This window comes from Buceros rhinoceros, unplaced genomic scaffold (genome assembly GCF_000710305.1).
Source record: "Buceros rhinoceros silvestris isolate BGI_N320 unplaced genomic scaffold, ASM71030v1 scaffold18135, whole genome shotgun sequence".
NCBI classification, from domain to species: domain Eukaryota; kingdom Metazoa; phylum Chordata; class Aves; order Bucerotiformes; family Bucerotidae; genus Buceros; species Buceros rhinoceros.
Window position 1 is genome coordinate 8,249 of NW_010413627.1, and position 15,478 is coordinate 23,726.

The 15,478-nt window shown below is 35.9% G+C and overlaps 1 protein-coding gene across 1 annotated transcript in view; it reads right to left on the bottom strand.

The window, feature by feature from the left end:
- The window catches only part of TCAIM (T cell activation inhibitor, mitochondrial), an 18,992-nt gene that overhangs the window by 1,582 nt on the left and 1,932 nt on the right, over positions 1-15,478 (bottom strand). The window contains exons 2-9 of the mRNA XM_010136832.1: positions 13,239-13,374; positions 12,595-12,748; positions 11,268-11,514; positions 9,258-9,380; positions 6,488-6,585; positions 4,895-4,986; positions 3,128-3,360; positions 2,476-2,607 (exon numbers count right to left, since the gene is read on the bottom strand). Coding sequence (XP_010135134.1) covers positions 2,476-2,607; positions 3,128-3,360; positions 4,895-4,986; positions 6,488-6,585; positions 9,258-9,380; positions 11,268-11,514; positions 12,595-12,748; positions 13,239-13,374 — 1,215 coding nt within the window. The remainder of the gene's footprint in view (positions 1-2,475; positions 2,608-3,127; positions 3,361-4,894; positions 4,987-6,487; positions 6,586-9,257; positions 9,381-11,267; positions 11,515-12,594; positions 12,749-13,238; positions 13,375-15,478) is intronic.

Sequence of the window (15,478 nt, forward strand, 5' to 3'; positions counted from 1 at the left end):
CTCTTTCCAGAGCTCAGTATGCAATGTCAATGTACTTGTATGGCTCTACGCTCTCAGAGAAGCTCTGGCAGTCAGGGATGAACTGAGATAGTGAGCTAACCTGGAGTGAGCCTGCCCTCTCTACTGACCATATCTGTGCCATCCTTCTGAGCACATTCTCTAATAGCTGAGCATCAAGCTCTCAAGGCTCCCTCAAGGGATATAAAGTTAGCTGCATATAGTAAGAACTGCAGGTTTATTTTTAGTCACTTCCATAAGGAGGCTTCACCTCTATCACAATACAAAACTGATACTTTACAAAAGCAAGGGAAGGAGAAGTAGATTCGTACTAAATCCTGTATTACTAAAAGACTATTATCCAAACAGATAAGACAACTTTCTACAGCAGCAGCATTTGAACTCCCCAGAGCATCAGGTCATACGGTATTTCAGCTACACTATGCTATTTACTGCATATAAAAACACTCACACATGTGCAAAGCAAATTCATACATCTCAAAATACTTTCGTTTACCTCAGGGCCCCTTTAACAACCACATGAGGCTAAGGAAAATCCAAAGTACAGAACAGGTTTTGTTCAAGGAAGCATTACGCAGAAAAGGAGTTTTCAGCTTCAATAAAAAGGTAACTAATAGGAAATACGACATATCCACAAAAAAGAAAGTAGAGGTGATAATTACAGAATAATTTCTGTATTTCCTACACCACAAGAACAGGAGAATGACGAATTAAATCATCAGGCCATAGCTACATAAAAGAAAGAACCTCTTCCCTCCTTCATATACAGACGCTATCTGTAATTCAGCTGTGCAATTTGCTGCCACAGGGAGCCACAAAGTAAATCAGCTCAAAAAACAATCAGACAATTAAGAGCGGAACAAGAAGAAAATCTACTGAACGTTCTTAACATGACGTCATGTTTCCAGCTTCAAGTATTTTCTCGAGTCCTGTCAGTTAGAGACTGGGAAGGAGTACAGAGTAAAAAAAACCCACTGCATTTTTTCCCCCCATTCATACACCATTTCCGTAAGCTAATGGATGATGGGGACAGACCTTCACTGTGACCCAGTATAGTTGTTCTTTATTGTTTTAAACAAACCAGCCATCATCTAACACACAACAGAAGAGTTGAGATATGTAGCTCGGCTCTTACATTTTTACAACACAGCTGCTTAAACTTGGAGGGGATCCCCACATTTTTCCTGGATTTATATAATGTGGTGAAGAGTGAGAGTGAGTTGCTCAGATTCAAATGAATACATCTGCTACAACACCCCTCCTAACCTCTACAGACATGTCACGTATGGCAGCTACACAGAGAGCTCTTCATCAGTTATATATAATAAAATAATATAATCTAACTTCAAAGCTGGACTAGGGTTATGGAAAAACTGCAACAAACAGAAGCTCATCTTCAAAATACATCCTCCCAAGTAATCACATCTTAACAGAGCTAAAACCATAATGCCTTCAATAAAACTCAGGCCCAGAATAACCTTCACAAAAAAAAAAAAAAAAAAAAAAAAAGAAAAAGCTGTGCCATTAAAATCATCCGAGATTCAATCCAAAAAAAAAAAAAAAAAAAAAAAAAGTATCTGGGTCTATACATCATGCATACACTCGCGGCAGCGTTATTTCAACAAATCATTAAAAGCTTTCCAAAGCAGAAAAATAAACTTGCAGTAACAACCCCTAAAAGGACAGTAACACCCACTTACCTATCATAGTATTTTATTTAAAATAAAAGCAGTATCTCTATTTTATGCTCTAATCCTCAAAGACACAAACAACATACAAGGTCATGAACAAAATTTACTATTCTGATGGATATGACAAGTCATAGGCTTAATATTAAGTATGGTACTATGTCATCTATTGTCATTTCTCTCATCTCGCTGGCATCTGTGAATACCAAGAGGTATGTATCTTATCATTGTATCCCAATTTTTTTTCTTCACCTTGTTAGGTGCTAACTAATCTTTTCCCCAACTAACTGACAAACAACTAGACATACTAACTCTCTAGTCAGTCTCAGTTATTTTTAGTTCAGATGTTAGTGCTTTCTTGTCACAATGTAACATTAATAAAAGTTGATTGCTTTTCTTATTGAATAAAAAGGTGTCTTAAAAAACCCCTCACTTCTCCTTTGAGGTAAAAAAAATATGTAATTTTGTCTTGCAAGCAAAGATCTTTTATTTCTGAATACAGTACAACTTTATTGTACTTTATGTACTTTGTTTCTAAAGAAGGGAAGAAGGTATTTTCTAACAACTGTTCGTGATCACTGAATGCTAAAAAGTTTTTTGTTTTGTAAAGCTAATGGGTAGTGTTCTATTTCATACACACAAGTTGGGTTATTTTCCCCACCAAAAAGGCATGAATACACTCTTCAAAGCTCTCTTCCTCCTCCAGATAAAACATATGTCATGCCGAGACTTGCATGAACTAAGTGTATCAAGTCATATGAACACTTACTTCTCTTTTCTTTTCAGATTCTCTCTTGCTTCCTGTGCTTTGGCGAAAATAAACCATTGAAGAGTTGCTGGATCGCAGACCGTTGGGATCATGAAGTGTCCAAATTCATGTAAGCTTGGTGCATATCTGTCACTAACGAAACATGATGGAAGTAAAAAACAAAGTATTGTTTCTTTCGTACTCAAGTATTTACATGAATTACTTTCAGATTTCATTCTGAAGATAAAAGAATATCAATGTATCACAATCACAGTAATTGGTAAAATGTGAATCAAGTTTGGTTCATGAGAATACAGAAGCATCAAGCATAAAGCTTTTTTAAAACTGTATTTCAAAAGCAACTGCAACAAAAATACATAAACAGCACCATATTACATGTCTGATTGTTGACCTGACATTTGATTTAACCCAGCACAACACTGTAAGATAAAGACAGAATCTGGACTCTAATTTGAATGAAATAAGCAGGATTTTCTTCAATCTGATTCCTTCCTAACCCATAAAAAAGGAACCTAAAACCTTCAGAAAAAAAAAGACTTTGACTTGAAAATCCAAGATTTCTTCTAGTTTTCTTCTTAGTGAGAGCAACGTGTAATAAAGAAAAAAAGAGTAAAAGCTCTAAAAGTAAGCAATCTTTCCTGCAAATACCTACCTTTCCAGAATCATCTGCAAGCCTCGCAGACTGCGAGGATGAAAAGGTAGTCTACTGTCATGTAATTTATTATAAAAAGAATCCAGAATCTTATAGTACTCTTCTAAAGTCAACAGTGGTTGCAGTTCTTCAATATATATCACTTGTATGCCTCCCAAAAGTTGGCTTATCCGATCTTCCAAGAACAGCTGCCTTTTCCGAAGTTTAGAATAATTCGGCAATCTCTCAAAAATCTGTGCATACAAACAAACATCTCCTACGTTACAAAGCCTATAACTTAATTTTAAGAAATTTAGAAAAATAACAAGAAAATATTAAAGAGGAGACAATCTACAATGCAAACACTGAACCCAGGAGGAAAAAGAATTTAAAAAAACCCTAAGAAATATCAAATATATACATTGTGAGGTAAGATACAACGGAATAAACTTTTAAGTTTTTTCAGTATTTATAGTACAAAGGCATCAAAAAGCCATTACAAGATTGATAAATGTCCTCTTCCACTATATACACAGAAATTAACAGTTCCAGATTAAAAAAATATATATGTAATCTGAGGCCTACATAAAATCCTTACTACCACAGTTATCGTGGTAGAGCTATTCCATATACAGTCAAAAGCGGTTTTGCCAGCAGAATTTATACCAAAAAAAAAAGAAGTCTCTGTTGCTAGAACTGGTTCTTTCCAAGGGTTTGGATGATTACCTAGCTCATCTTGAGTCTCAAGGAAAGAGAAAGGATACCAGATTTCTAATTTAAAAAACTGTTACCAAAGAAGGTTAAGAAGTGATCAGACTTGTGAGTTGAGACATAAAAGGTATGACAGGGAGAAGCGTGGAAGAGGGCACCAAGCGAAAGAGGAAAGTCTGCAGTAATAGTCACTACTTATCATCTACCTAGTTTTCACTAGAGCACATTTTTCCATACAAAAAAAAAGACTGTGGCTGGAACAAGCCAAATGATTTCAGAATAATCTCTTTAGAAATCCAAGACACTAGAAGAATCAGAGTAGCTTTTGGCACAATAAAATCCATTAGTCCAGCATTTCCATTTGTTACAGAGAAAAACCGCAAAAACCCTCTAAATACTGTGCCTCTGACTGAGCATTCTACAGACTGACCCGATTCTACTACTAGCACTTAGGACTGCTTTCTAAAATGGGTTAGAATTGGACAAAAAATTCTGCTCTCTAAAAAACAAGTTGCTAACCAATTTCAGAAAGATTTTCACTGACTTCTGTCTTACAAAGGAAATATCATCACCACAACCATCTCTACACATTGTCCCATCTGCACATATATGACCTCTTCAGAAAACTCCTTGGCAAAAGTCAGAAAGTATTTCTCTTTTCGAGGAATAGAGTGGGATTTTTAGTATTAATCTATCAATACTCACATATCTCAGAGTAGAAATTCTTACATTACGTTCTTTGTAAATCATTCCCATTAACAAACCATGGTTTGTTTTGTCCCTCAGTTAAACATATAGGCAAAATTTCAAACAACCACCAGAGAAAGATTTGAATTGAGTGCTAAATTTTCATATTATTCACTTAGTGAAAGTAACAGTAAAGATCTGACAAAGATTGTTAGTAACAGTATATCACAGGATCAAATTTAGAATGCAAAGTACACAGTTATGGTAAACATAGTAGCTATGTGTTTCCTTTAAATTAGTCATCAGTTATCTGCACCAATTAATATTTTGGTTTAAAATAAGATGTCATAATAACAAAATGCATTATAATTTACTTTGAAATCTTCTTACTTTGGTCCAGTGATGGTGAACATCCATGGTCCCCAGCATGATGTGGCCTGCTGCACTCATACCTGAACGGTCTGTAAATACCACTGTGCGTCCTAAATTGAACAAAGCTCTTTACTGATTTGGGTTATTGCAATTATTCCCACAACTATTTAAGGCTTAATGACGTTACTAACACATCACAAGCAACAAATTTCTGCAGCACAAACACACGTAAGTAGGTGCTTTTGTTATTCTCAAAATCTGTAAAGAGTGATCCTTGACAACTCCAAGATATTTTTTTTCATACAAACCTTACGCAGCATTTGCCTTCTCCCTGTTTAAGCTTGAGAGATTTTTAGTTAATTGGTCTTTTTTCTTACAAAGACTACTTTTAAAATAGAGAAAATCTCTACAGACAGCATATTTTAAAAATCTGTACAGATAATATATACAGTAGGGAATATTATATATACTTTAAGCATATAGCATGTAAGATACAAGGTGGTATAATAAGGTAGAAGGTTATTAGCACAGTCATTCAACACTACTTTCACAGAATTCTCTGCAATAGCTGTAAGAAACTCTCTCATTAGGTTTTTGCTCTCTTTAAAAGAAAGAATAGAGACAACATAAAAGGATAATACTAAGTTTACTTTTCAGGAAACTAATCAGTTTTGAGTCTGAGTATGTTTAAGTGAAGTGCAAAGTTCCATAAGAATTTGTTAGGCTAAAAGCACAGGCAGTTATTTACCAAAATAGGCTTCCAGGAAAGTCTTCAGTGTGATGTATTAATCTACAAGACAAGGGTCAAATAGAAACTCTTGCTTTCAGAAATCACTTTTCCAAAACCCTTATGAAGGAGCAACACTGAATTTAAGGCATCTAGTCCATCATTGCACCCCAAAGCAAGATCAAATGCACCTGTAAAATTACTGACAGGTATTTGTCCAGTAAATTACTAAAGGATTAGGGGAACCCTCAAATGAAAGCAACTCAAGACCAAGTATCTGCAGACAGGCGTAAAAGGTGAAATTAAAATTAGAGGAAACAGATACTGTGACAGCTCAAAGAGCTGTATGAGAAGAATGGTAGGTCAGGTCTACAGAATATTCTAGTTTTTCCTTAGAAAATACAGACTTTAATATAGGTATTTTATGGTATGTGCATGATAAGAGAAGACAATATGATTTTAAAGGTATTCTAGTAAGTCCTCCTTATATTGACTCTTTAGAGAGCTACTTGCATTTTTGTCTTGAACCTACCATGCGTAACAATCTATGGCTGCCTCCACTCTTTTGGAGGTTGAGTATGGATATTTTACTTTCATTATTAATACTAAGTCTAGTGTCTCAACTCACTCAGTTTGCATTTATTAAGAAGAAAAATAGAAGCTGAGTGTAGCAAATACACTATACAGAGAGGCCACTTCAAAAAAATACCCAGTAGCTTAAAATATAAGTTCTCACCAACTTTTCATTAAGCCTGACAGGTTTTGGTTTTGCAGTTATCAAGAGTATTTGTGAAAAGAACTAGAGCTCCCTTGTCACAGAAGAATCATGCTCATCTTTGAATCAAGACTGTATTAGGATACATGAAAAAAAGCAACAGAAATACCTTTAACATTCTTCAATAATTCAGGTCTCTGTTGGACTAAGCGACCTAGACTGTGCAGTTGGCTACAGCGGTGAGCAATACCCCAGCTTCTCTGCCACCTAAATAAAAATGTAACTGAAAGCATTTAATTCTTAGAAAAGCATAATTCTCAATATTATTAAAAAAAATCATAGAAATTGAGATGCAGCTGAAAGTCTTGTAACACAATTCAAACAAAATAATACAACACCGAACAATATTCAAACAAAATAACACTCCAACAGTAATAAAAGCAAAGGCATACTGAAAAGGTGTCCCGTGTCACATACTATTTGAACAGGTAAAAAGGCCTAAATGAAATTTCAGTCTTTCTTAAAGTGAGTGCCAACAACAAACAAAAAAAAGAATAAAACCAGATGTAGGAACAATAAATATAAAACCTGGTAGACAGAAGAGAACTTGCAAATCTCTCCCCTAGTAAGAAGGGGTAAATAGAAGTAAATAGCAACAGAATCCAGTATTTGGTTGAGGCATGCGGCATGCAATTTCTGTTTGTACACTGTGTAATGTTTGCCTAGATGAGCAAATACTGTATAAAAGGACATGACCTCATTTATTTTCTTTTCCTTTGAATACCTAACTCAAAATGTTACTATGATTCTAGTGGTAAGTTGCTATATATATTTTCATATTTTTCAGTGGAATAATTGTTGTTAAACCATACAGGAGCCAGGTGTTACACTGGTGACTTTACTATACATAGTTCTGATACCTCTTTCACCACAGACAGATCAGAAAAACTAACTACATTTCAAAAAGCATTTAAATTGTAAAGTTGTCCCAGAGTATTGAAAAAATAAAATTCTTTTACAAACTTCTAGCTGATACAAAACTGTCTCAAAATAGGAAATTATCATTCCCTTCTTGTACTGGGTCTGTCTGGGGTGGGGTTAATTTTCTCCACAGCATGCCTATGGTTTATTTTTTAACTAAAACAGTGTTGATAACTCACCACTGTTTTGGCTATTGTGCAGGTGTCCAGGTTTTCCTTTTTTCTTCCCGCTCTGCCTCCCTCCACCAGTGACTGGGGGTGGGACACAGCCAGGACAGATGACAGCAACTGACCAAAGGGATATTCCAGATCATATGATGTTCTGCTTCGGGAAAGAAGGAGGATGGGGGGACCCTTGTGATTATGGAGTTTGTCTTCCCAAGCAAGAATTACATGGCAGGGGGTTTGGAACTAGATGATCTTCAAGGTCCCTGCCAACACACATCATTCTGTGATGACACATGCTGAGGGTCTGCTTTCCAGAAGGGGCTGAACACCTGCCTGCTGACAGGGAGTAGCAAATTAATTCCTCCTTTTGTTTAGCTTGAAATCACAGTTTTTCTTTACTTCACCTATTAAACTTCTGACTTGATCTACGAGTTTTCTTGCTTTTGCTCTTCCTGGTCTCTTCCTCCCATTCTGCTGAGAATGTATAAGTGAGCAGCTGTGTGGATGCTTAGCTGCTGGCTGGGGTCAAGCCACATCATCTTATTTAGGGAAACCTAACTAGCAAAAACCCCACTCTTTGGGATGCAGAAAACAGCACTACGCTACAGGCACTTAAGAGGCAATTCAGTCTGTTATAATGCAAGTCATTCTCATAACTATTTACTGTTACCTAGCAACAACACTTTGCTTTCAGTAGCACTAGACAGGAATGTAAAAACATGGCTTATACCTCCTACCTTCAGGTGTCCTATACTTATACGTGGAATAAATCCAATGACCCTGTTATTTTTTCATACCTCTTTGAATAACTAGCATTAGGCTGCAGGATCACATTCATTCTTGAATTACGACAATATACCTTTTGGAAGATAACTCTCCATGTAACACCATAGTTTTAATGTTTGTTAAAAGCACAAACATTAAGAAAATTAAATATAAACCATGAATAAATCCAAACCTATAGTAATAGACATTTAATAATACTGAATACTGTTTCAGAAACTTAAAACCCACCACCACAGCTCAGTTGCAGAGTATTAGAAACTGTGTTAAAAACCCCCTACCTTCATCTTAAAGGAGGCCAGGGTCTTTTACAGGGTGAAAGAAACAAAAGCATGGTTTCAGAACCTCTCTTTCCTGGTCAAAAGAACTTAATGGGCTAGCCCTTGAAATAATCTCCCAAAATTTATTTTTCCATTGTTGACTGCCCTCACTGCCATTTTCCCATTCTGAATATTCCACTTCAGAACAACCTCATTAGGAGGCACAAAATTTAAAAAAGGATCATAAATTATTTCCTGGAAAATATTCTGTAGAATCAAAATCACCAACTGTACTCAGTTCTTTCAAGCAAACAAACATCCTCTTCCACAGGAGTACAGGAAACAAGACACTAGAAAGAACAACATTTTTATTAAGCCCTCACAGGATGCCAATACATACCACGTGGAAAGTTGCATTTCACTGCCAATCAGGAAGAACAACTTTATCCAGCAGAACACCCAAAGTAACGGATATACACAGGTCTTATTTCAAGTGCTTATGTGTTTGTCTCAACTGGAGCCTACGTCACTAGTTACAGATACCAGGTCTTTTTAAGCAATTGCAGCAGGAACTTGTGTTCCAACAGAATTTTTCTAGAAAAATATCATTCAGTGCAATAACACTTTTACATAGATGAAATAGAGCTGTTTTGCTGGAATAAGCCTTCAAAGCTCATGGCGTAGTATTATACAACACTTCCCTTGCTTTGACTTACATAATCTAAGTCAAATTGATCTAATTTATTACCTGATATCCGAGAGCTGGAGCTGATGAGAGAGTTCAAATTTTAACCGTTCTAGTTCTTTTCTAAGTGGCAAACTTGTTTTCAGCTTTTTTACTGCACTTGCTTCATTGTCATCTAGCCAGGATCTGAAAGGAGGAAAAACCCCAACAGTAGATGCATGCTGTATTATTTTTCTGGCAAACAATAAAACTGAATTCTCTGTTAACACTAACATTTTATTCTTACCATGTAAAGGGATGTATTAAAAGTAGAGGACAGAAACCGGAATTGCTTAAATGCTTCACCTTAACGTATCTACAAATGAAAACCTGGTGTTTAATGTCTTTGGAGGCATGTGTGTGTAATCAAGTGGGACCAAAAAACACTGACAGTGTTACAAACATAGTAAGACTTAGAGGTGTGAGAGGTGTAGAGCAGCAGGTTAGTGTGATTTAGGGGGGGCAGCTTCAGAACTTAGTGCTTTAACGAAAAAAGTTCCTACACAGCTGCCTTTGAAAAAAAAAAAAGAACAAACCACAACAACCGAAGTGCTCATATAGTAGACTGTCAATTAAAGAAGGTGGTACTAAAGGGTTAAGTTAGACAACTCTTACAGAGCTGGCATGAACATAGATTAAGCAGGTCAAAGTTTTACAGTTTTTTGTCAATAATCACAACCAGACAAACATGACTAGTGGACTACATCTAAAAAAAACTTTCAGTAGATTATTCTGTTGCTAGGAAAAAGCTACTCAAAGAGATTCAGCCTTTGTTCATTGCACAAACTTATTTTCACACTCTTACTTTTACAAACAAATACTTCCATTTTCATACTGTACTCCAAGCAAAAAATTTCAAACCAAGAAAGCAAAGAGAGGCCCAGTGCCAAATGGCTAGGTATTAAAAGGCATATGTTAATATGTAACTGTTCATGGCAAGTCTTGTCAATGTGTAAAAACAAATAAAAATATTCCGATATGCTAAATCTCAGTTAAGTGTTTTACAGTAGCATATATTATATATATAGTGTGTATATATATATATTTGTGAGGTGCTAAGCAGGATGAGGAGCATTCTTTGCTCGGAAGACACTATCACTACAGTTCTGCATTTATTTTGAATGGCACCTGAGTTGCATTGTTAGAAAAAGCTTTTCAAGGCAGTGTTTTTTTCACACTTCTCCAAATCAGCACAGATAGATTTTATAAACAATCAACTTCTAATACAAGATATACTGCATTTAATGCAAGTTCAGCATTTATAGTTGCCTCAATTTAAATATTAGGGTTGGTATGCAGAACAACAAAAAGAAGCACAACATTAAGATATCCGGCAAATTAGAACATTCTAACATTAGTTTTCATGTACTGTCTCCCACCTCCAACAGAATGTGATAATGAAATACTAAAGTTAACAGCCATATATTTTCGTGTTACAAAAGTTACCAAGAGGTCAGGAGCTAAGTAGAACTTCTGCCTTTTTCTGATTCACCACCAATATTCCAAAAAACTGAAAAACTTGATCAACAAAACATGAACGCTGGGCAAAGAGACAAGAATGCCTCAGCTTAGCTGGCACTAGAGTTATCCCAAGAGCTCATGTGAACTCTTTAATTATAAAAAGCATGACATAATTACATGTTGGATAATAAAGGATCTTATCAATGCTTATACAGATCTAAAAGGTGAGTATCAAGAGGGTGGGGTCACACAGGGGGCAACAGGCACAAACTGGAAGTTCCATCTGAACACAAGGTAAAACTGAGGGTGACAGAGCACTGGAACAGGCTGCCCAGGAAGTTCATGGAGTCTCCTTCTCTGGATATAATCAAAACACACCTGGATGTGATCCTGTCCAGCGTGGTTCTAAGTGAATCTGCTTTAGCAAAGGGGTTTGATTAGACGATCTCCAGAGATCTCTTCTAACCCCTATCATTCTGTGATAGTTTTGTATTGTTCAGAATATTTATTGATCGCCTTTAAAAAACTCAGCATTATAGTAAGACCAATGAGCTAAATAAAAGCCTTACATACATTAAGGTTGTTTTCACTCTGTGGGCTTGTTCTAGTTCCTCCTCAGGATCCTTGAATCCAGTAAATGAATAATAAGTCTTATCCCATTTGATAGGTCTGTTCACTGTGCTTTTTGCTTCCTTGTGGGGCTGAGAGTTCACATTCAAACTTTGAATATGCTCAGTAGATAAGCTGCAGGAGTTGAGAATATCCAATACTGTGCTCAGGAGATCCCTAGTATGTAACGTAAAACTGACTGCTCGAAACCCTGTAAAACACAAGTCCCACAAAATTAGTATTAAATTAGAATTATTTAAAGTAAATTCACATTCTTGTAATCCTACAAGAACCCTAACAAGGCACACATAGTTGGAAATTATTATCTTTTTATTTCAACACTCTGCAAAATTCACTTGCAGTTTAACCTTTAAAACTGCTATGTCTCCAAAAATATAAATAGAGCTGTTTTAACTATCTGAATTACTGGACTAGTTGGAAACTTAGCTACACTTTCACCGCTTTCACTTTAACAGTGGCGGTTTTGTTCAACAGCTCGATGTAATTAACTTTATTACTGCTCATGACTTTGGATATAATTTACTGCAAAAATGCAGTGCTACAACAGCTCTTCACAGGCTATAAACACATTTTCTCGTACTTGGGTCCCTCACAATTTGCTCAAGTGTTTTGACTAGCAGGATAAAGAACATAAAAGTAATCTGTCAGATAAGGCATATTGGTATATCAGAAACAAATACACAGAATAAAATCAATCAAAACATAATTTGGGCATAACCTAATAAGGTAATAAAATGTTTATGTACTGTGCAATTAATCAAGTGACAAATACATAGAATAAAATTAATCAAAAACAATATTCCAGACTTAGCTTTGAGACTACAGAAGATATTGACAAGAGACAATGTGGTAAATCGAAACTTCAGATATCATACAACTTCTGCTTACAGAATATGTTCCTACTGATCCTACAAGCATCCTGCTACTGTGTACTACACATCATTTGCAATGAAACAAGGACCCAACTGTTACTCCAGTTAAACATGACAATGGTATTAGAATTAGAAAAATTATAATTTACCTAAATCTATGGTTTTTATTCCTCATTCTGTAACTTGACCTCAACTTTGTAATTCTCATTCTTTCAATGCTTTTTGAAGCTTAAGATGTTTCATTACTTCGGATGGTCCTAGCTGTCTGATCTAATACATATTTTCATGCTTTGACAAGATTTTATGCAGTTGAAAAGTCGTTATGACTGCACAAGGGTAAGTAATGGTCTGAAAGAATTTAAATACAGAAAGATACGTTCTGTACAATATAAAAGCACCTGAAGCACTGAAGGATTCTTGAACATTAGAAGAGTTTGGTTCTCTTTCTCTTACATAAAAAGTAAGAGGAGTTGGCTTAAAGGAGCGAAACCCTGGTTTCTGTAGGTTCTCCAAGTATCCATTTAATCTTTTCAGAGAGTCTTCATTTACTTCCTGTTTAAAAAAAAAAAGAACACCCCCCAAACATTAGAGATTATTCATTTGGCCATTTTTCACCTAAACCTTTTTAAACATACATGCAGAATTAGTTTTTACAAACTGACAACTGCTCTTAACAAGTAGTGATATAATTCATATTCTCAGCATAATTAACTTGCATGAATAAACTGTATGATGTACGTACTTGTATATTCCAAACATCACTTGAGGCTTTCAAGCTTAAAGGCACCCATTGTTTCAAATATTTCTAAGTGATAAAGCAAGTAATGTCTACAACAACTAAACAGAAAATACGACTAATAAGTACAGGATGTTTAAGGGACCTATCCCCACTAAAAAAATAAAGCGAATCTTTCTGTTCTCTGGTAACAACAATTCTCAATTCCAATACTACTTTTGTTTCTCTGGCAGCAGGAAAACTAGAATATTCCCATCTTTGATATAGAACACATTTACAAAAAAAAGCATACAAGAAGATTTTTACCCTCTCTTTGGGATGCTTGCCAAAGAAATCTGGATGTACTGCAAAATAGAAAGGTCTGAGAGCATTGATGGCATCAGCTCCTGACAAAGTTCTTGACTGAAGAATGCATTGTAACAGTATCTTCTCTGGGCATAACCTAATAAGGTAATAAAATATTTATGTACTGTGCAACTAATCAAGTGACAAACTGAAAAAAATTACATTAGAACATGATAGAATGGAGTAAACGTTCCCAGTTGCAAGTACAATAATTTAAAATTGGTATTAAAAACTGAGTTCTGGATTCTTTTTCCCCTTGAGATTCACAAAGCTGTATTTATACAGAGCAAATTCAACAGGTTTGAGAGATGGTGTATGATAACAGCTGATTAAAAGAGATGTAAATAAATACGATAACTTTTTCCTCTACTTTCTTAAAGCAGACTCAAATAAAAATGCTCCAGTCAAGTAGCTGGAATGATGAAAACTGATTTTGGTGGTATTTTTTGTAGCCACTGCTGAAGCTGCTCTTAAAAGCCAACCCGTACATACTTTTGAACCTGCAAGTTAAAAAGCCAAACCCAGTACTTTTCAAGAAGTGCCAAAAAATTTTACCCAGGACAATAATCACAAATCAATCAAAAGAAATTCTGTATCAGTTTCTGATGTCCACATGCTTGTGCCCATTAAAAAAAAAAAACAATCAAAACCAACCTACTTTCACAAACATACTCTTTTATAGAAGACATAAATACTGCAAGTTAAAAAGCCAAACCCAGTACTTTTCAAGAAGTGCCAAAAAATTTTACCCAGGACAATAATCACAAATCAATCAAAAGAAATTCTGTATCAGTTTCTGATGTCCACATGCTTGTGCCCATTAAAAAAAAAAAAACAATCAAAACCAACCTACTTTCACAAACATACTCTTTTATAGAAGACATAAATAAAAAGACAGTACTTTTTTGGCCTTTGTTCTTCACTGAAATAGAAGAAAACAAGGACTAAAAGAATTTTCAGTGGTAGGAAAAGAAGATTGCTTCACCTAAGATCAGAAGGAAAAATTAAGCTGAAGAAGTTCTAGTAAAAGTTCTGAACTACTACTGAACTGGAAGTTCTAGTTCAGTAAGTACAAAGGACTGAATACCTCCAATTACGCATAAATTAAGCAACAGTTCTGCAACGAGCACACTTGTGTAACGAAGATTGAAATGGAAGGAAAAAGAAATTCTGAATTAAACAGTACAACAATTTTACCGTTACACCTCAGAGCTAATATTCGGGCTAGCAAGAAAATGTGAATTGTTAAATATTTAAGCATAGATTTCTCCTTCGGCTGATTTCACAGGTGTCCTGGGTTCAGTTATGATAGGATTAACTTCCACAACCAGGATAGCCAGACCGAACCTGTCCATGGGATATTCCATACCACACTGATGTCATGCCCAGTACGTATATATATATGAGGCAGGGGGACTAGCCTGAGCCCAGCGGCTGGGCTTGGTGTGGCTTGGCGCTGTGCCCGCGTTTTGATTCGGCTCCACCAGGCACAGCACAGCCCGGCAGCAAGCACCGTATTGTACATCACTCACTTTGTTATTGCTGTTACTGTTGTTTCCTCTCTGTTGTTCAGGTAAACTCCCCTTATTTCAACCCACTTGGCTTTACCTTTCATTCTCCTCCACCACTCTGTGGGAGTGTGGGAGCTCAAACCAGCTAGGGAGCACCAGCAGCATCTGCGTGGTGTTCAGTTGCCAGCTGTGTTTAAACCACCACGGTTCGTCTGACAACAGGCTAAAAAATTCAACAGGCCAAAAAATTCAACAGGCCAACCATTTGCTCTGTGATTATCATTCATTTTAGTTTGCAGCTCAGAAGGGTAGGGATTCTGCTTTGTTACGCAATACAAATGCTGTTTCACTCCTTACAGTATCATTCAAACTGCAAGCCCCAAATAGGAAATTATACAGCAGACTGGAGGTAAAGCTGCTTCCAATTCACATTAATAACTTTATTATTAATTAGTAAGCAGAACTGTTTTACAAAGAGCTCTGTTCTGCATCCTAGACCAAATAATCATACTGGACACAGAAACACATGAAGACCACTTTCTGACTGCGTTAATTAATTAAAAAAAAAAAAAAAAAAAAAATGCATTTGTGCTCAGACAATAGGCAGTATTTTTCATTTTGGCAAACGATAAAGTAAAAGACAACAGTTGAGTTTTATGCAGCTGCAATGAACGTTACCTTTTGCCTGTC